At 40.9% G+C, this 19,802-nt stretch overlaps 1 protein-coding gene across 26 annotated transcripts in view; it reads right to left on the reverse strand.

The window, feature by feature from the left end:
* dlg2 (discs large MAGUK scaffold protein 2) overlaps positions 1-19,802 on the reverse strand; it is a 1,295,060-nt gene that overhangs the window by 236,468 nt on the left and 1,038,790 nt on the right. For 21 of the 26 annotated variants that reach the window (XM_062977087.1, XM_062977095.1, XM_062977092.1 and 18 more), the window contains 2 exons: positions 12,934-13,089; positions 1,454-1,522 (listed from right to left, as the gene is read on the reverse strand). In XM_062977087.1, coding sequence (XP_062833157.1) covers positions 1,454-1,522; positions 12,934-13,089 — 225 coding nt within the window. The remainder of the gene's footprint in view (positions 1-1,453; positions 1,523-12,933; positions 13,090-19,802) is intronic. The other 5 variants (XM_062977098.1, XM_062977097.1, XM_062977096.1 and 2 more) reach the window with 1 other exon arrangement.

Below are 19,802 nucleotides of genomic sequence, written 5' to 3' on the forward strand. Positions count from 1 at the left end.
ATCTGGGTATGCTTAGCTTGGTGAAAAAGAAGGCTGAGAGGGAACATGGTAGCCATGTTTAAGGTCCATGCCTTAGTCACCTCTAGACAGGATTATTGCAATGCACTCTACGTGGGGTTGCCCCTGAAGACGGCCCGGAAACTTCAGTTAGTCCAACGTGTGGCTGCCAGGTTGTTAACTGGAGCAAACTACAGGGAGAGATCTACTCCCTTGTTTAAGGAGCTCTACTGGCTGCCGATCATTTTCCGGTCCCAATTCAAGGTGCAGGTTCTTACCTATAAAACCCTAAATGGTTTGGGACCCGTCTACCTTTGTGACCGCATCTCCCGCTATGAACCCACTCGTCCTCTTCGTTCATCCGGGAGGGCCCTTCTATCGCTCCCGCCACCATCCCAGGCTCGGTTGGCGGGGACGAGGGAGCGGGCCTTTTCTATTGTTGCTCCCCGGATCTGGAATTCCCTTCCGGAGGAGATCCGGCAAGCAACCACCCTGGCTTCCTTCAAAAAGCTGCTTAAAATCTGGCTCTTCCGCTGTGCCTTTGGATAACTGAGCCCATAGCTATAGTAGTTGCACAGGCCATCTCTTTGACTTGAAACACTGCACTTTATTCCTCTGCCCCAAAGCATCTTAGAATATAACATTGCACTTTAGTTCTAGTGGCCCCTCCAGGCCATCCTCTCCTCCATCCCGGTGGTCTTTCTTCTTCTTCTGTGATTCATATGTTATTTGAGTGATTATATTGCTTCTGTTTATGTGATTGTTTTAGTCAATTGTTATGGTTTTTTTTATTCTTATAGGGTTTTATAGTGTTTTCAGTGTTTTATTGTACAATTTTTTATGCTGATTTTATATTGGAGTCCCTTTTGGGAGAGAGGGCGGTATACAAATAAACTTTTACTTACTTACTTTATACTTGAAAGAAAGCTATATTGAGGAAGGGGCAAGCTTGTTTTCTGCTAGAGGCCAGGACATCAGGCAAAGTGACAATGCATGAAGGATGATGGGGGTGGGGGACATGTGGCACTTTCCTTCTTTCCTTCCTTCCTCCTTCCCCTCCAATCTCCCTCATTGTGGCACTGTAGCTGACACCAGTCGGAGCACCAAGGACAAAATAGGTGTGGAGTCATAGCTCTGGACCATGGCAATGTGGGGTGGGAGGAGGTGAGAGGGGACCCCTTGGGTGTCTCCCCAGTAGTATTAAACTGTGTGGCTTGAGGGATTCCTGTCAAGACTTCACGTGGGCCTAATCTGCTTTCTAGGATGCCAGATCACTGTAGAAGGGACCCAATCTGTAATCTGCATTTAAGTGTCTACCTGTGGAAAAAATATACAGAATATTTCAAGGTCTTCAGAAAAACTGTTAAGAGATAGTAATGTTATCCAGTTGTTAATGTATACACATGTCAAGTAGTAATCACAATTCAAGTGGAATCAATTCACGGGTGCTTCTTACCCTTCTATAGAAATGCTCCGTTGTATGCTCACTGTGGGTGGCCGGTTTACTGTGCTGTGCTGTGAATGACTGCATAGACAGAAAAGAAGAAAAGAAAGAAAGAAGGGAGATGGGAAGGAAGAAAGGAAGGGAAAGAGAGAGAAAGAACAAATAAAGAATTAAAGGAGAGTTTAATTTGTTGCTAATTTTGTTCTCAAAGGGAAGGAACACGTAATCTTAGTAATTTTCTTCCTTCTGCAGGAAAATAAGATGATTTGCAGTTTTGAACTTTTCTGCGTAAAATCCAACAAGCATTTTTTCATAAGAAACTAATTTTTTGTCAGAAAACAGTGTTTCTATGAATAAACATTATGCAGAAAATGCTGTTTTCTGTCCAGAAAATGTTGTAGCTGGGGATTTGTTCTATGCAAAGTTCACTTAAGTGTGTGTGCATGTGTGCACATAGTTTTTGCACAAAAGGGCATTTTCTGTGTAGTGAAAAACCTTTTCTGTAAAGAGGATAACAGAGAAACATTGCGTCTTTTCTGTGCAAAAAATTGCAAAATCTGTGCAGAATAAACCCTAAACTAGTTCTGTATTCTCCTCTTTGGGGTTTCCTGACACTTAAAGGACACACTTCTGATCATTTAAAAACATTATTTCCACCCCCAAGACCGAATAATACCAGTAGCCTCTTGATCTTAGAACCTTTTACTCATATTATAACAAAAAGCTACAAACATATCTAAAATACTCTAAGTAGCAATACATACACATAGGTGTTTGTGTGTTGTGGCTCTATGATTATGGGATTTTCACTACAGTAGGTTCCAATGAATAACCAACTTGCTGCTCTTCAAAACTGTGACCCTTCCTATGATGGTAGACTACAACCATCACAATTCCTCACAAAGGGCCAGGTTTGTATGCACAGTGTGGAATCACCTTTTATCTCTAATCATCAATTTAAAATGAAATCAGATATCCCCACCACCACTCATAGCAAAAGCTATTGGTATATTAAAGAATTTCCCCCCACTCCAGGGAAGAACTTTTGAGAAGGGAAATGGCTGATGTGGGCTGGAGTGGATGGAGCTAATCATGGATGGATTAGTTCCAAAAGGAAACAGTTTCTCTTTTCTGTTCTATGTAGAGAAATTGGTGTATGCAATCACTGCTTCTGTTTCACTGGCCAAATTGTAGACTCTCCATTGGCTTGGTGTGATCCCAAAAGTGATTCATGGAAGCTGTCAAGCATGAGATTAGCCACAAACTTCTTCAGATCTTCATATGCTTAGGTTACCATTGACATGATATCTGGAATCACACAGTTTTTATGCATTCTTTTATATAGAAGATAAGGAGTGATGCCTATTTCCCTGTCTCACTGAATTATTGGTTATAGCCAATCTGCCCACGATGGATACTTGTGGACCCTCTGGAACATGCACACAAGGTTGCTGTGTTCATGTTGCCACATTTCATGCAATGGAGGGGCAGCTAGATTAAGGAAGAGAAGAATATTTATCAATATTCATAGTGCTGATGAAGAAAAAGATTCTTGACACTCAATGGACATAAAACGAAGACGAAACAAACTTGGAATTCTTCACTGTTTTGTACTTTTTTGGGGGAAATGAATTTGTTCAGAAATGCTGATTTGTTTGTTTTTGTTTGGAAAACAAAATTTCTGCACAGAATTTTCCATGGAGAAATAATTGTTCATGTACAAAATTGCTATCCTGGTCTTACACATGCATATTTTCTCCTGTGGAAGCGGAAGGACATTTCTTTTTGATGTGGAAACTCACACATTCATTTCAAGGATGTGGATGTAGATTTGTGCATGCAATATCATTGTGCATAAGATGTCCATGCACATCAATGTGCATTGGTGCACATGTGATGCACATGTGCTTTTGGTTGTGCATTTGATTGTCCATTTGGGCATCTCCTCAGTTGAACCATGTTGTAATTCAACACAATCAGGCAATAAAAACAATGTGCTATCCTGCAATTGGAGTTGTTTGAATGCACCCCTGAGGAAAGATCTCAGTCAACATTTGTATGTGTTGAAATCCCATGTGTATTTCTGGGAGGATGAATATTCCTAGAAGATGGACCAAACAGCAGTAGTAGTAATCTTAGATATCACAGAATATTCAGCATTATTGGACTGTAGGGGAAAATTATGAATATTGGTCATTCTTGTCTGCAATTACAAAATAAATTTTGCATTTAGAGAGGACTATGTAATTTGTACAAACTAAAAGGACAATTGTTGCAATTAAAAGAATACTATTCAACTACCAGAGGAATTAAAGTTACTGTTCAATTATAGCAGATATGTTTGGGATCAGCATACCAGAAGTAAGCAAAATGGTTTAGAAAAATGAAAACATAAAGTCAACAAACATGTTGTAAATTAAAATGGCTGTACGCCTTCTACTCCATTGGTACAAATGACTTTGACAAGTTAATTGAAAGGAACAGAAGACGCAGAGCGGCCCACTGAGACTGAGCTGGCATAACACAGATACATTGACGCAGCGCAAGTCAAACACAGTTCATTTCCACAAGCCTTTTGGGAAAAATCAGTTATGTCTGTCTGAGATCTTGACAGAGCTCTGAAAAAGAGCTCCTCAGGGACTCTTTTTCCACCTGGTACAAAGTATAAAGAAGAACTACTGAGGAATCTAGGCTATAGATTAACTTTTTTTAAAAGGAAAGGGGTAAGCTGTATAATTTTGATGCCAGTTGTAACTCCAATTAAGCTTGAGAAGCATGCCACAGCAATTCACAGAAACACACATAATGTCAACAACTAGGAAAAACACACACATTTTAAAAAGTGCAAAATGTCTACCTGTGACATGAATTAGTAACAAATGGTATCATTATCTGCATGCACAGGTACATTATTTTGTGATTTTGATTTTGTACTTTCTAACTTGTTATAACTGCAGTCACCTTCCTTTTAACAGCCCATGAAGAAGATACCAAAAAACCTTTCCAGGTGAAACATATTGGTTTTTTAAAAAACATCCTGAAACATGACTTATTTCCATGTTATATCAGTTTATGAACCTTGAGTTTATTTTTTAAAAGTCTTTGTAGGCTGTGAGCTTTCCTCCTTCCACAAAACTCCAGCAATTGGCAAACTCCTTTGTTACACAGCTAGCTGTAAGGGCCAATCCAAGCATTTTATAATCTTTTCATCCACTTGTACAATATTTCAATTCATTGTAAGAGATATATGTTCCGTGCACCTGATCAGGGCTGTATATCAAAGAAAGCATACTATTTGTGAGTGGAAAGTGCATATTTATGAGCGCACAAAATTGTGCACTATCCAAGAACTGTTGGAAAATTTCAGGGCCAATGTATGCAAAGAGCATAGCATACTGGTTTGAGTGCTGGACTTTGGAAACATAGAATAATAGAATAGTAGAGTTGGAAAAGACCTCATGGGCCATCCAGTCCAACTCCCTGCCAAGAAGCAGGAAATCGCATTCAAAGCACCCCCGACAGATGGCCATCCAGCCTCTGCTTAAAAGCCTCCAAAGAAGGAACCTCCACCACGGCCCAGGGGAGAGAGTTCCACTGCCGAACAGCTCTCACAGTGAGGAAGTTCTTCCTGATGTTCAGGTGGAATCTCCTTTCCTATAGTTTGAAGCCATTGTTCTGCGTCCTAGTCTCCAGGGCAGCGGAAAACAAGCTTACTTCCTTCTCCCTATGACTTCCCTTCACGTATTTGTACATGGCTATCATGTCTCCTCTCATGCCCAGTTCTTTAAGCTGCTCCTCATAGGGCTTGTTCTCCAGACCCTTGATCATTTTAATTGCCCTCCTCTGGACGCTTTCCAGCTTGTCAACATCTCCCTTCAATTGCAGTGCCCAGAATTGGACACAGTATTCCAGGTGTGGTCTGACCAAGGCAGAGTAGAGGGGTAGCATGACTTCCCTAGATCTAGATGCTATACCCCTATTGATGCAGGCCAGAATCCCGTTGGCTTTTTTAGCAGCCGCCTCACATTGTAGGCTCATATTTAACTTGTTGTCCACAAGGACTCCAAGATCTTTTTCACACGTACTGCTGTCCAGCCAGGCATCGTCCCCCATTCTGTATCTTTGCATTCCAAACCAGGGTTCAAATCCCTGTTCACTCATGGAAACCCACAGTGTGTCCTTAGGGAAGTCACACTCTATCAGTCTCATAGGAAAGCAAAAGCATGAAAGGCTCACTGTTGGGTTGCCATAGATTGAAAATGATTTGAAGTCACACAAGAGCAATTCTGCCACATTACGTGTCCTCTCTGAGCCATATGAGATCACTTTGTCCAAAAGGAAGTGATCAGAAAATGACCCAGATCATGTCCTGTTGGGAAAAAAGACTTTTTCTGAACCTGTAATAACCTAGAGCAGGCATGGGCAAACCTTTTTGTCTTGGGGCCACGTTGTGGGCCCAGCCAAGAGGGCCAGGCTGGGAGGAGGGGCAACTGGGCACACGGTGGGTGGGACGGGCCTGGGAGGAAGGGGCCAGGAGGGGGCGGGACACCCTCAGGTTGGCCTCTTGGCATAAGGACAGGATGCTCACCCCATACTTATGCCAGGAGGAAAAGGAGTCATGTGGCGATTGCCCCAATCCTCCTCCCAATACTCCCCCCTTGTTCTTTGGGCTGTCCTATCAACATTATGCTGGGAGAAGGATGATATAGGCAATGTCCAAGAGTGCTCTGGAGGATTCCCAACTGTTGCATGCCTTCCTTGAGCCATCCTCCCAGCAGAAGTACAGGGCTGTTCACATTGTTCTTATTACAAGAGGAGGGTGAGACACATGGTGGCTAAGAGTGCTCCAGAGGGCTCTCAGCTACTGCATGCCTTCCTCCTGTCCTTTCTGCCAGGAGGACAGGGAAAATGAGAGGGGCCTGAGGTAGGCACCCAGAGGACCACATCCAGTCCCCGGGCCTTAGTTTGCCCATGCCTGACCTAGAGGAAGCAAAACCATGGTGAAATGCTTCCTTTCACTTTAGGGTCAATATAGTGTTTTCATCCAGGAGGCTGGATGTTGTCCTTTCTCCAGCCATCATGGAAAATAGCTAATACTCTGAGCTTCTTAAAGTTCAGCCAGTAGTTTCAAGATCTTCAGGGCTTACACATGCAATGTGGCTCCTTTTGCCACTTAAAGCAAAAATGGAAAAATGTGAAATTCAGAGGCAATCATATACCTGTACTTGCTTACCTAGAGGAGAGTCCCAATAAATTACCTGGGATTCACCCCTAACAGGTATAAGATTGCACAATTCCAAAGAATGATTTCAGATGTAAACCATGCTAAACCATAGCACAACAATAGAAGCAAAGATGAAAAACAAAGAGGTTACACAGGGAGAAAGGAACACACAAATAAAAATGAACAATGGGCTAAATGGAAACATGGATGTAATACTGTCTTATATTGAATTCGAGACCTATTCAGTGATGGAACCTCATTGCAAATGTCAGCTAAGTTTCTACAGTATGACCCCCTTATCCATTGATTCAATATTAATGGTTTCACTTACCCATGCTCCCAAAAATATCCCTCTCCCTTTGAAGTGTTTGTGGCCCTTTCTAGGTTTTCCTGCAATTTTATGATATGCTTCTGGCCCCTGTAAAATCAAGGTATTGGGTCTACTTTCATCCACAGTCTCAAGTATCCATGTATATTGGAATGTGTTCCTCACAAATACTGGGGTCATACTGTAATTTGACCTTAACACATTGCAGAAGTAGCAAAAGCTCAAACACATTCGAACACAAACATTGATGTGACTACAGTCAGCCCTCCACATTTGCTGAGGTTCAGGGCACAGAATCACATGAGAGTGAAAAACTGTGAATAAAGAAATTGCTAATTTCTTTTACCTGAGAGAACTCACTGGAATTTCAAGATCATCCAGTATGACTCCATGCCCAACTTCCACTGGCAGCTGACCATAGAGTTGCATTAGAGAACCTCGTGATTCCCAGGGAGGTGTTCCCTCAAGAAAGTTGTAGTTCCTCCAGAATGACGGGAAAGGTCAAGCATAGAGTCACACTGGAGGCTCTAGAGTAGGCATAGGCAAATATTTTTGCCTTGGGGCCACATTGTGGGTCCGCCCGAGTGGTCCAGGCCGGGAAGGAGGGCCGCTGGGCACACACTGGGTGAAACGGGCCCAGGAGGGAGAGGGCCGGTGAGAGGGTGGAGCAGGGCCCAGGTCGTCCTCAGGTTTTCCTCCTGGTATTGGGTATACTTTGGCCCCACCCTTATGCCGGGAGGAAAACAAGACATGCAGTGACTGCCCCAATCCTCCTCCCTGATCCTCCTCCCCTGATCTTTGGGCTGTCCTCTCAGCAGTATGCCAGGAGAAGGGCGAGATAGGTGATGTCCAAGAGTGCTCCAGAGGGCTCTCAGCCACTGCATGCCTTCCTTGGGCTGTCCTCTCGGCATAAGGATGAGGCCGCTCACGCTGTCATTATGCCAGGAGGAGGGCGAGACATGAGGTGGCTGAGAGTGCTCCAGAGAGCTCTCAGCTGCTGCATGCCTTCCTCTCCCTTCCTTTCTACACAAGGATGTGGAAAGCCACCATGTACTTATGTTGAGAGGACAGGAAAAGGAGAAGGGCCCCTGGGCCTTATTTTGCCCATGCTTGCTCTAGAGATTACAAGAGAGAATTTTTAACATTCAATATGTGAATAATCAAACCTGCAAAAATCAAAACTACAAATGTGGAGGGATAGCCGCAGAGTTTCTCCGAGGACTAGCAAGCAGATTCAATACAAGCAGAGTTGCTAAAGTTCTTTGCAAAGGACCTGCAAAGAAAACTAGTCTAACAAATCATCATCATCATCATTACTTTTATAATAAAGATGATGATGATGATGATGATGATGATGATAATGATGATGATTGCCACTCTTATGCAAGTTATCTTGCAAGTAAGCTCCTTTGAAAACTGTGGGACTTACTTGTCTGTAATGAGCCAGTAAGGTTAAAGACTGATAATTGGTAAAATATCAGCCCAGGTTAGAAAACACAAAGCAGAGGGTTATCTTGAAGTTTCAAGAAACAGCACTGCGACCACCTTTTTTCTGTTCAAACTGAAGTTCTTCATGGCATGAACTTGAAGTGCTTCATGGCACTACTGGCTGGGCATTTTATTTTATTTTTATCACGTTCCATCAAATAAGGTGCCGAAAGCAATGAACAATGATAAAATACAAATTGAAAGCAAAATATGGAATGAAGCTTAATACACAATTAAATGAAAAACACAAGAATAAAAAGCACAGAAATAATAGATTTTAACCCCTTTCTACAGACCACCTTACATGCCAAAGGACTTCCTGAACAATGAAGACCTTTGCCTTCAGTCAGAGAGATATGCATGGAAGCTTGGACTGATACTGGGAAGGAAGATAGCTAACAGCAAGTCTACATAGTCCTAATGTGGATCTACTGACAGGTTCCCAAAAAGAACCACCACACATCCCTATTCTCCCTGCATTCAATTTTTGTTGATGCTCCAATCAATAGCAGATAGCTGAATTTGGGAATGCCCATATGTATTTCCCATAATACGCAGCTATGGATTCAAACTACAGGAAAAGTGATTCCATCTAAACATTAGGAAAAGCTTCCTGATGGTAGGAGCTATTCGACAGTGAAATATGCTGCCTGGGAGTGGTGGAATCTCCTCCGCTGGAGGCTAGACGAATACGGTTCATGGCAGAATGGGGTTAGACTGGATGGCCCTTGTGGTCTCTTCCAGCCCTATGATTTTATCATTGTTCTATTTGGATCCGACTGGAGTATTAACATGATGGGACTTGGAGCATTAGTACTGCCACTAACCACTGCAGTTTAATGAACCTGCATCATGTAAGCTCAAGTCAGGGCTTTGACAAATTTTATGGATTAAAGTTTAAAGAATCTTTCCAGCTAGCAGCTCATAGGATTCATGTGTCTCCCCCTCTCTCTTGTCTCAATCCTCAGGGGCTTTTTGTTTTGTTCTCAGCCAGATTTGAAAGCAAAGCAGCAAGCCAATAAATCAAAGACTCTTTCTTCCGTAACACATTTAACCTGCATTTATAAGAAAGAGGAGGAAAAACAAAACAGTCCACTGAAGCAGAACCCAGTTTGTTTGTCGCAGCAGACAATTTCCAACTTCAAATGAAATTTTTGTTCAGGGATTAATTATCAGTCTACTCAAAACCCAATCCCTTCAGTGTTGTTTTTAATGTACATTTCACACTGCTAGCAAAAAAGTAATGGTTGGCTATGAGCCACTTTAATGATCCAAAGAGACAGTATTTTACTTTTGAGAAATCATTGTGGATTCACTTCCAGCTACAGCATCCCCAGCAACTTGTAATTAACTGTCCAGCCTCTTTTTGAAGATGCTCAAAGAAAGAGATCCTGCCACCTTTCTATGCAATTGGTACTCTGGTCAAGCTGCTCTTAATTTCAGAAATGCCTTGTTAACATTTTGTGCCTATGACTGCCATCCTGTTGGGTGTTTCATACACACATATACTCCCTTACAGTTGTGGTTGCATTATTTTGGCCTGTCTATTGTCCATATTCAATTCAAAGATGCATAAGTAGAGTTTCACAAGGGCAATCCTCGTATTGCACATGCTTGTGGGCTAGATAACTATTTGACAATGCTTTCAATATACAGTAGAGTCTCACTTATCCAAGACTCGCTTATCCAAGGTTCTGGATTATCCAAGGCATTTTTGTAGTCAATGTTTTCAATATATCATGATATTTTGGTGCTAAATTTGTAAATACACTAATTACAACGTAACATTACTGCGTATTGAACTACTTTTTCTGTCAAATTTGTTGTATAACATGATGCTTTGCTGCTTAATTTGTAAAATCATAATGTAATTTGATGTTTAATAGGCTTTTCCTTAATCCCTCCTTATTATCCAAGATATTCGCTTATCCAAGATTCTGCTGGCCTGTTTAGCTTGGATAAGTGAGACTCTACTGTACCACCTTTTTTACTGGGATGGTATAGTTATTTTACACATCCTGTTGCAACAGGGGGGCAATAAGCAAATACATATGCAACAGGCAATAGGTTGCACAATGTCAATATGGTATAATGGATCCGCCACAATGCCTTGTGTTACACTTGAAATATTTCAGATTTTGAATTTCCAGACAAGGAAGACTCAACCTGTATGAAACTGTTGATTCAGTGGATTAACACAGCTTTTGAATGTGTAGCTGCTGCATCCTAATCCCTTAATTAAAGCTAAATTCCATCCTGCGGAGCTGAGCTGATCCACATCTCCCTTAGAGGCAGGCTTTTCCCTCCATGCTTTCGAGGATGCCTCTGCAGCTCCCTTCAGTTCAGCTCTTAGCACACTGTGTTACACACTGGAAGCAAGGCAAAGATAGGGGAAAGTATCATCTTTACAGAGAATGAATGAAATCTGTCTGCTGCAGACATGAAATCCCTCAGCCTTTTCAAAGTCAAACAGTTGCCTTGAGGGAGATTCCTATGATGTTACTGGTTGCGTCCCTTTAAGGACAGTGCTAAAAGCTGATCCAGAAAGAACACAAAGCCAGATCAGCCAGTTTCAGTGTCAGTATCAGTCTTTTTTTGGTCAACAAATTGCTTTATTCCTCAGATGAAATGGAGGATATGTGGATATCTGCCTTGTGAAAATTTGTCTCTCCTGTCCAGCATTCAAACCACTATACTATGCTGGCTTTCTAAACATAAAAATATTCATATTTAGAAACATGACTTCAATTTTGGCTGGGTTTGCAAAATTCAATTATAGTTGTAACCTCAAAACTCAGAAAGAGGTCATTGAATCAAAATTTGGAAGAGACCACATGGGCCATCCAGACTACCCCCCCCCCCCTCTTGTGCCATGCAGGAAAAGCACAATCAAAGTTCCCCTGACAGATGGCCATCTAGCCTTTATTTAAAAGCCTCCAAGGAAGGAGTGTCCACCACACTATGAGGTCCAATAGCACAATGCATTTATACCTCCACACATGGAGATTTGTGCTGCACAATGTTAATACAATTATTAGCATCACCATGGAACCAGGATGTCTGAAACAAAATACTATAATTCTGCCATAGATATGAAGTTCCAGACAGATTTCTTGAGCAAGAAGCATATAGTCTACTAAACCAACATCTTCTGATGGCTGGTCATGCCTTGACCATATAGTAGTCATGAATAGTCCCATGCTGACTATTCCTACCATTCTTAGGAACATAGGATCTTAATTTCTGTGTCCTTAGATAAAAGAGGGCTGGAAAATATTAAATTCAAAAGAAGCAGTTTGACCAAAAACGAACAAAAACATGATGCAGCAAGCAATGAAAAGAAAACACATCAACAGAAGGAGCCAAACCCCTGGCAAAACGAAATGACTTTCACTGCTCATCTCAAAGTGAGTGAAGACAGGACCAAGTTAAAATCCTTACTATCAAGTAGTCCTTCCTCTTATGTCGATCAGTGACACTACTGATAGTGCAGCAACAAGGAGTATTAATAACTGCAAGATAGTGCTACCAGCACTTGGTCAGATTCACATAGGAAGTGATACTTCTTGAAATAGTGTGTATAATCTATCCCGTATTTTAATTTTGCATTAAAAAAGAGCCTTTTGATGTTACTTCTTGGTCACACAAGAGATGTGCAAAACAGATTATATATCTGGCAAAAAATGCTAACCAAAACTGGAAGAATGGCTGTCAGAGTGACTCTCCAAACTACAATTCCAATGATTCCACAGCACTGAACCTTAGCAGTAAAAGTGGTGTCAAATTGCTTTAATTCTACAGTGCAGATGTGCCCCTGGAAAAGCTTGGAAGATGTATTTTTAAAGATACAACTCTCAGATTCTGCTGTGGACCACATGGCAATGGCCAAATTGTCCACTATCTTCCAACCTCTGAAACAACCACTGAAGTTTATTTAGTTGAGGTTGATGAATCTGATCCAGTAGAGTCATCTACTGGATTAAAGTCAACATTTCAGTAGATAACAGTCTAATGGACCTGAGTCATCAGTCCAACAGATGATCATCCAACCCAAGTAAGCATTTTTCTATCCCTTGCAGATTCATTCCTCCATGATAGAGCCCAGATTATTTTTTTTAATCTATCAATCAATTTAGTAAAAAGTATGGAGCACCAATTCTGTTTGGAATAAACAACACTGGACTAATGGGCCAGTGATCCAACACTGTCTTGTTTTCCACCTCGTAGCCCTTCAACGTTACCACAGCTGCCAACTTCCCCAACCCAACCCTGTTGATGGAAGACAGCACATTTTAAGGCAGCTGTGAGCTGAGTGAGGTGGAAGCCAAGTAAAACAAGCCTTTGTGGAAGGAGTTTTACTGCACGGGTGGAAGATGGAGCTTAATTCCAGTGTGCTCGAGCAACGTTCATGCATTGTACTATGAGGAAGTGAGGAAGAAGCACATGCAGTACCTGATAATCTCAGAGTCAGGGAGCAGGCCTATGTGGTAGTGGGGATAGGGAGCTGAAAGGAGGAAGCTTTTGTCACACTCGACAGGGGAATAGTGCCTAGGAGAAGGTGGCTTATCACAGAATTTGTTCACAGTGCTGTAAACAGGTTCAGGAGGCCTGGTGATAACAGAGACAAGAATAAGAGATTAGACGGGCGTTAACATGCGCGACCAATCGATTGCACAGCTAATTGTACTCCAAAAGCATGCAAAGAAAAGCGACGAGAGAAGGATTAGATACATACGCCAAGGGGGGAGTGAAAAAAAGAAACTTCTGTTAAGTTACGATACGCTCATCACAAAGATTTAAGAACGTGATAGGCACAGAACTGTACACGAAACAGCTAGAGAAAAAGGAAATCGGTGACACAGCTGTACTATAACATTCAACTCTTAGCCTGTGCGCGGGACTAAAAGGTTTCTTCTTACCTTCCGGAACTCAAGAATCACCTTTGCTTTACCAGTGCACTGATCTTCCACAAGCTTAAGCATACAGCTTTTTAGAAACATTAGTTTATCGTGATAGTATTAGGAACACGCATTCACACCACAAGGATAACAATGTCTATGCGCACGCATTAATCATAAAGTTGAAAGGCCCTTGGCAGCCTCTTTGGCATACGGTTATGTGTGATGCAGTGATGAACTGTGAGGAAACAACATGCATGGCTCCAGTCTCTAAAACTGTGGCTCCCAAGTAGTAACGCTTGAAGCAATTGTGGTCTGTGGGCTAGCTGGCCTATGAACCAGTTAAACCAGGACAGCCCAATTTGATGATGGTAAAATAATACTATCCCAGAAATAGTAATAGGCAATATTATCAATTATTATCTGTCCTTAGATCTGAAATAGATTTAAGCATTCTGGATCTCAACCCGTTTTCTGTAGGCAACAGAAATGGAACCATGATCTAATTTAGTAACAGCAAAAGCTCACTAGGAAGTTGCTACTTTGAGAATAGATTCCCACTGGGAAATAGTTTTGATATTGATACCAGACTAGCAGATGTGGATTATAGCTCCGGGGTGCACCACATGAATAATCTGCAATGCAAATGGTTACAAATTGAATCTCTGGGATCTGCACTTAAAAAGATGAGCTATCAGGTGATGAGAAAGAACTATGCTTGAGATATTGGGGGAGACAGTACTGGATCAAATAGACTGAGGTTTTTATTCAATGAAGATAACTTCCTATTGTTCAAGTGAAACATCTAATTCTTGATGGATCATTGGTAGAGGTCTAAAGAGACTGGAAGCCACGGTTCTAGACAAGGAGTCCATTCCAAATGGAACAGTGAACAAGTGGTGACATTTTCCATAGTTATTAGTGTGTATTGGAGGAATTAAGGAATACTCTCCATGTTATGCATACTTGCTTTGAAAGTGCCATTTCCATTGCCTTAAGGCCAAACATCTGAACAATCGTATTCATGGTTAGGATATACAGTATGCAAGCAAGGAATACAGTTCGTGAGGAACTGAAATAAGCATGCTGGATCATTTGTTTAGGTGGAGCATAGCAGGGCCTATTCTTGGCAGCCCAGAATTTCAAGCCATTGACAGTTTAACATCCACAGTTGTTAAAGCTTCAGCATATATGGCAATTGCTGCAGCTGTGGTTGCAATCTTGGAGTCAAGCTCTCTCCTTTAGAGTTTTGTACATCCAGGCAAATCTTTGTGAAACCTTATCTACAGAGGCTTCTCAGAAACTCATGCGTGTAGGACATCTGTATCTTTCAAGCATGAAGTCTTCTTTGGCAGGTTTTTGCACTACATTCTGTTAGCTAATATGATACATGGAGCAGCCATCAAATGATATAGTGTACCTAATGGTGGAAGAATAACACTTAAGAATGTCAGCTTTTTTAAACTGAAGGACAACATTAAGGCAGAAAAAACCCTAAAGCTTCTGTGAAATTAAAGGGAAAATAAACTGGGTTTTTTTTTTGGAAGGGAAACGAAGGAAACCCAGAAATCTCATTTCACAGGAACTATTTTGGTACCATCCACTGTCCATCTGTTTTCACAGAGCTGTAAAGCAGCACAAAAAGTAACTGTTTCACAAGTTTGATTTCCAGGATCTGGCTTGCTTTCAAAAATACTATACTTGCAAGGCAAACAGGAGTTCAGGTTTTCTCAGTTGTGCTTTGCGTATGGGCTCTCAATGGAATTTAGCGTGTTTCCAGACAGGCATTTATCTCGGGAAGATTCACGTTTTAAAAATGCAAATGTTCCTGGGTGCCCATCCACACGCACCCCAGAAAGCCTGTATTTTCTGGTGTGGGTGTCCAGATGTTCTCCCGGAACTTTCCGGAAGAACACCCTGACACCGTAACCCTCTCCACAAAAGCCCCCCAAACAGCTTCAAAAAGTAAAATAACTTACTGGGCCTCCATTAGAGTGGTCCTGCAGCTCTCCTGGCACATAGGAATGATGCGCCAGGAAAGCTGCATGACTTTTTAAAGGGGTTTGGAGGGCCTTTGGGGAGGGAGTTGTTGTCCTCGTGGTTTTCCGGGCTAATTTAACCCAGAAAATCACGGGATTGCTGTCTGGACTGCAATCCAGACAGCGGATATAGTGGGTTTATCCCGCACCTTCCAAGAAGGTGTGGAATAAACCCACTATCAAATTAATTCACCACAAACCAGGGTTTTCCTGGTTTGTGGCAAATTAATTCGTGTTTTTCATAGATGTCATCTAGACAGCCCCCTTTTTATTGCGGGAAGTCCCGCATTGAAGGGGTTATCTGGATGAACCCTTAGTTAGGAAGAACCAAGTTAATTGGAGCTTTGGTCTGATACTGTAAGTTGTATTACACATTTTCAAGTTTTTATTAGATTTTATAACATAGAATATATCTACCAGAGCTTTTGGGGGACAGGCAAGTCCTGCATTTATATTATTCCTGATCATGGTTGGTTATTTTACAGGGGTTTTAAACTTATATATCTGTGGATTATTATTACAATTGTACATCCACATTCTATTGTACATTATACAACTCGTTAACTGCACTCGGCTATCCTCAAGGAAGGGTGAGATGTACATATAAATAAATCAAGAAATATCTGGAAACCTTAACAATACTCTGAGTAGCACAACTGATTTTTGTTGAAAAGGACTCAAGCCCATTCCTCTACACTCCAGCATTATAGCAAATCCCTCTGTCTCAAATGTAGGCTAGAATCTCAAAGAAAAGTAGGACCGTTGAATTGCAAGTTGATGCAAGTAAATCCATCTGGCTCAATAGGTCTCCTCTAGTCAGGACTAACAATAGAATTTCCTTCTAGTTTAAAATAATACACAGCTGAAACTTATTTTTTTTAACAAACAGTCCCCTTGATTTTGATCTTATAAATTCTAAAGCTTCCAAATAAACATGCATAGGATTGCACTGAAAGTCAGTAATAAATCCCTTAGCAGTTGAATGTCAACTCTTCATGATATACGTTTATTGAACTTTAATTAGTTATATGATATATGGTATGTATTAATCCAAGAACACTTGCAGGAAGGTAAGAAATAAATGTTTTGTACAATAATCTAGGTTCTAGGACAATAGTTATAGAGAGAGCTGCTTTTGAATTTAGAATATGAAATTTCCTCTTTTTTGATATGAAACATTCACATCAGATTTTCATGGCTTCAAAACAAGGAACATAAGAATTAGCAGTCCAAGGAACTCATCTTTTTCATGCTTTAATTCAGTGGTTCTCAGCCAGTGGGTTCCCAGGTGTTTTGGCCTACAACTCCCATAAATCCCAGCCAGTTTACCAGCTGTTAGGATTTCTGGGAGTTGAGGCCAAAACATCTGGAGACCCACAGGTTGAGAACCACTGTTTTAATTAAATTCATTCAATGGCTTTTCCATGACCAAAGTGAGTTTTCAGTTGAATTCTTCAAGATTTTTGACCTGGCAGTCTGGATCTTATAACATTTGCTTAGACTGCAGTGGTGTTTCAATTAAATTGCGAGAAACGTTTTCAATCTACATCGCATCCAAAATATTCATAAAATTAGTACCAAAAACCACTGAAGATGTTGTGAATAATACATCCAAAACTCAGTATTGCTTCCATATGGAGGACCTTGCTACACAGAACTTTGATCAGGAGCTACATAACAACATTGTACGTAGACGTTTCTCTTTCTATACTCTACCATGCATCAAAGTGCTTCTGTAATGAAAGTGGATCTCAGAAATGGCTTGAGATATGGACGGAAAAGTTGGATTTTAAAAAGAATCACTTAAAAATATTCTCCTGGGTGCAATTTAGATTCAGCTGAGGATCCCTTGTGGTTTGAGATATTGAAAGCATTTGTAGCTCATTGACCTTATCCCCAGTTATGTGCTGATTTCAACAGTGTCAGTAATATGAAAGTGATTATCTCGAGTTTTTAAATATCATCCAGTACATGCTCCCTATCTTTTAACCCCATAGTGTTAACAAGTCTACCACAACTGTTTTATATAAAATGTTGTTATAGCCTTAGGCATATTAGTTCATTGGCAATTTCAAGCTTCATCCCTTTCTGAATACATTTTTGTACATGTGTCTTAAAGCAGCCTGCCAACTTATAGTGATTTTATGAATTTCACAGGATTTTCTTAGGCAAGGAAGATTCGAAGATATGCTTCTCAATAAATGTGCAAGTGCAATGCACTCACTTGATCATATAGATCAGTGGTTCTCAACCTGTGAGTCCCCAGATGTTTTGGGCTTCAGCTCCCAGAAATTCTAACAGCTGGTAAACTGGCTGGGATTTCTGGTAGTTGTAGACCAAAACACCTGGGATCCACAGGTTGGAAACCACTGATATAGAGGGTTTGATTGTCTTTGGAAGTCTCTAGATCCTCCAGCAGAACTCTATAGTCAACTTCCAGAGGACATTGATCATAGTGTCACATTGGAGGAGTGAGAAATTCTTAGAGAGACCATATTAATCTAATCAGTGAATAATCTATTCAGCAAAAGTAGTTTGCCATGATAGAAGCAGATGAAGGCTGCAACTGGTTTTAGGAATCATTGATATTGTTTCAAAATTACATTCCATGGCCCTGGAAGCAGATCTGAGATAACCAAAATGGCACTTATGATGAGGGTGAGGTATATGAACAATAGAAGATTGTACCTTCCACACAGATGGCAAGGAGAGGGTAAAGGCCAACTGAGGTCTGCCAGGGATAATTCTGCCATTTATATTGGTCAGATTCCCACTGACCATTATTGTAAATACCATATATACAACACACTCTTTGTGGTGCTGAATCAAATACACAGCTGGCTTTCTTTGAAACTTAGAATTGCAACATTCCATAACTGGTCACCAATGTCACAGCCCAGAAAATACTGAACAAATTCAGCCAAGCATTTTCTAAGCAGAAGTTACCAACATTTTGGCCAATCAATCATAATTTCAAGGGAGCAGAACACTGGCAAATTCATACCAGAATATGAAACTATGGAAAGGAAATCTATTCTTGAATTGTAACAAAATTCTCTATAAGAATATTCTCATATTTTCTCTATAAGAGGCTGCAAAAGCTTTTTAGCTTCTGTCATATGGGAGGATTGGGGTTAAATGTGAAAGAAATTGAATAGAAGTAGGGATATTAAGAATAGGTATGTGTGTACATATTTGCATTTATGTGTCTTCAAGTCACACTATGACTTATGGAGATCCCATAGGGTTTTCTTAGGCCAAGAATAATCAGAAATGGTGTTGGCAGTTTCCTTCTTTGAAATACAGTTTATAGCACCTGGGATTCATTGTCAGTCTCCCATCCAAGAACTAACCAGGGCCGATACCAACCAACTGACTCATTCTTACAAAAAAGGGCAACTCAACCAATCTGTGAAAAAAAGATTTATTTTTTCACACTCTGTGAAAAAATAAATCAGTCAACCCTTGTTCGATTTTTGTTTTTCAATTTATAACTTGTTTGTAAAAATTTCATCAGCATAAAAATGGATTTTGTGCTAAAAGCATTGTATGGGGAGAAGAAATAAAATTTTCCCCAAAGGGTTCTAAAATAAGAAAATTAACATTCAGAATGTCCATTGTACTTTGAAGTTTTGAAATTCTTCATGGAATGCCACATCCTTAATATGAATGGCCAGTTTCAGAACTCATTACTAAAGAGAATTTTGTGGGTTTGATGCCAAGTGGTAGAGTCACTCAGGTATGGCCTACAGCTCAATGTGGCAAATGTTAATCTCAACCCAGTTCTTGTGGGGCCAATTTATTCCCAAATGAGAGAGCACATTTTGGGACAACTAACGACATCATCAGATGGGCTAAAATTTGATGACACACGATGACTCCTCTTCAGTTTTGCCACGGAGCCTGCTGGCTCCCATCCCACAATGTCTATTTACTTCTGACGGGGTTCTGTGGCAAAACTAAAGCAGAATTGGCATATGCCTCCACCATGGCAACACTGGTGGCTTTGCATGTTGCATAGAGATCAATGGGAGGAAGCCGGGTAGTAGGCACTTCGCCCCATAGGATGAGGTAAGGGGGAAGCCAGGCAATGCTGGGCATGGGGTGACAGGTTCCCCATGCCCCCCACTGGGCACTGCCAAATTTGCCATGATCTGTGGCGATTCCGGTGGCAAATGTGATGAGGTCCTCATTCTATATGAGCTCAAGTGACAGCATATAGGTAAAGGTTGAAATTTGATAACTTGCCAGTTATGAAATATTTGCCTTTGTATTCATTGTACTAAAGTTCTTAGAAACAGGATAAGGGATACAAAGGTTTGGGACTGCAATTGTGTACACTAATTTGATGTTATATACATCTTGACTTAATCGTAAGGCGCCA

The sequence above is a fragment of the Anolis carolinensis genome, chromosome 3 (assembly GCF_035594765.1).
Source record: "Anolis carolinensis isolate JA03-04 chromosome 3, rAnoCar3.1.pri, whole genome shotgun sequence".
NCBI classification, from domain to species: domain Eukaryota; kingdom Metazoa; phylum Chordata; class Lepidosauria; order Squamata; family Dactyloidae; genus Anolis; species Anolis carolinensis.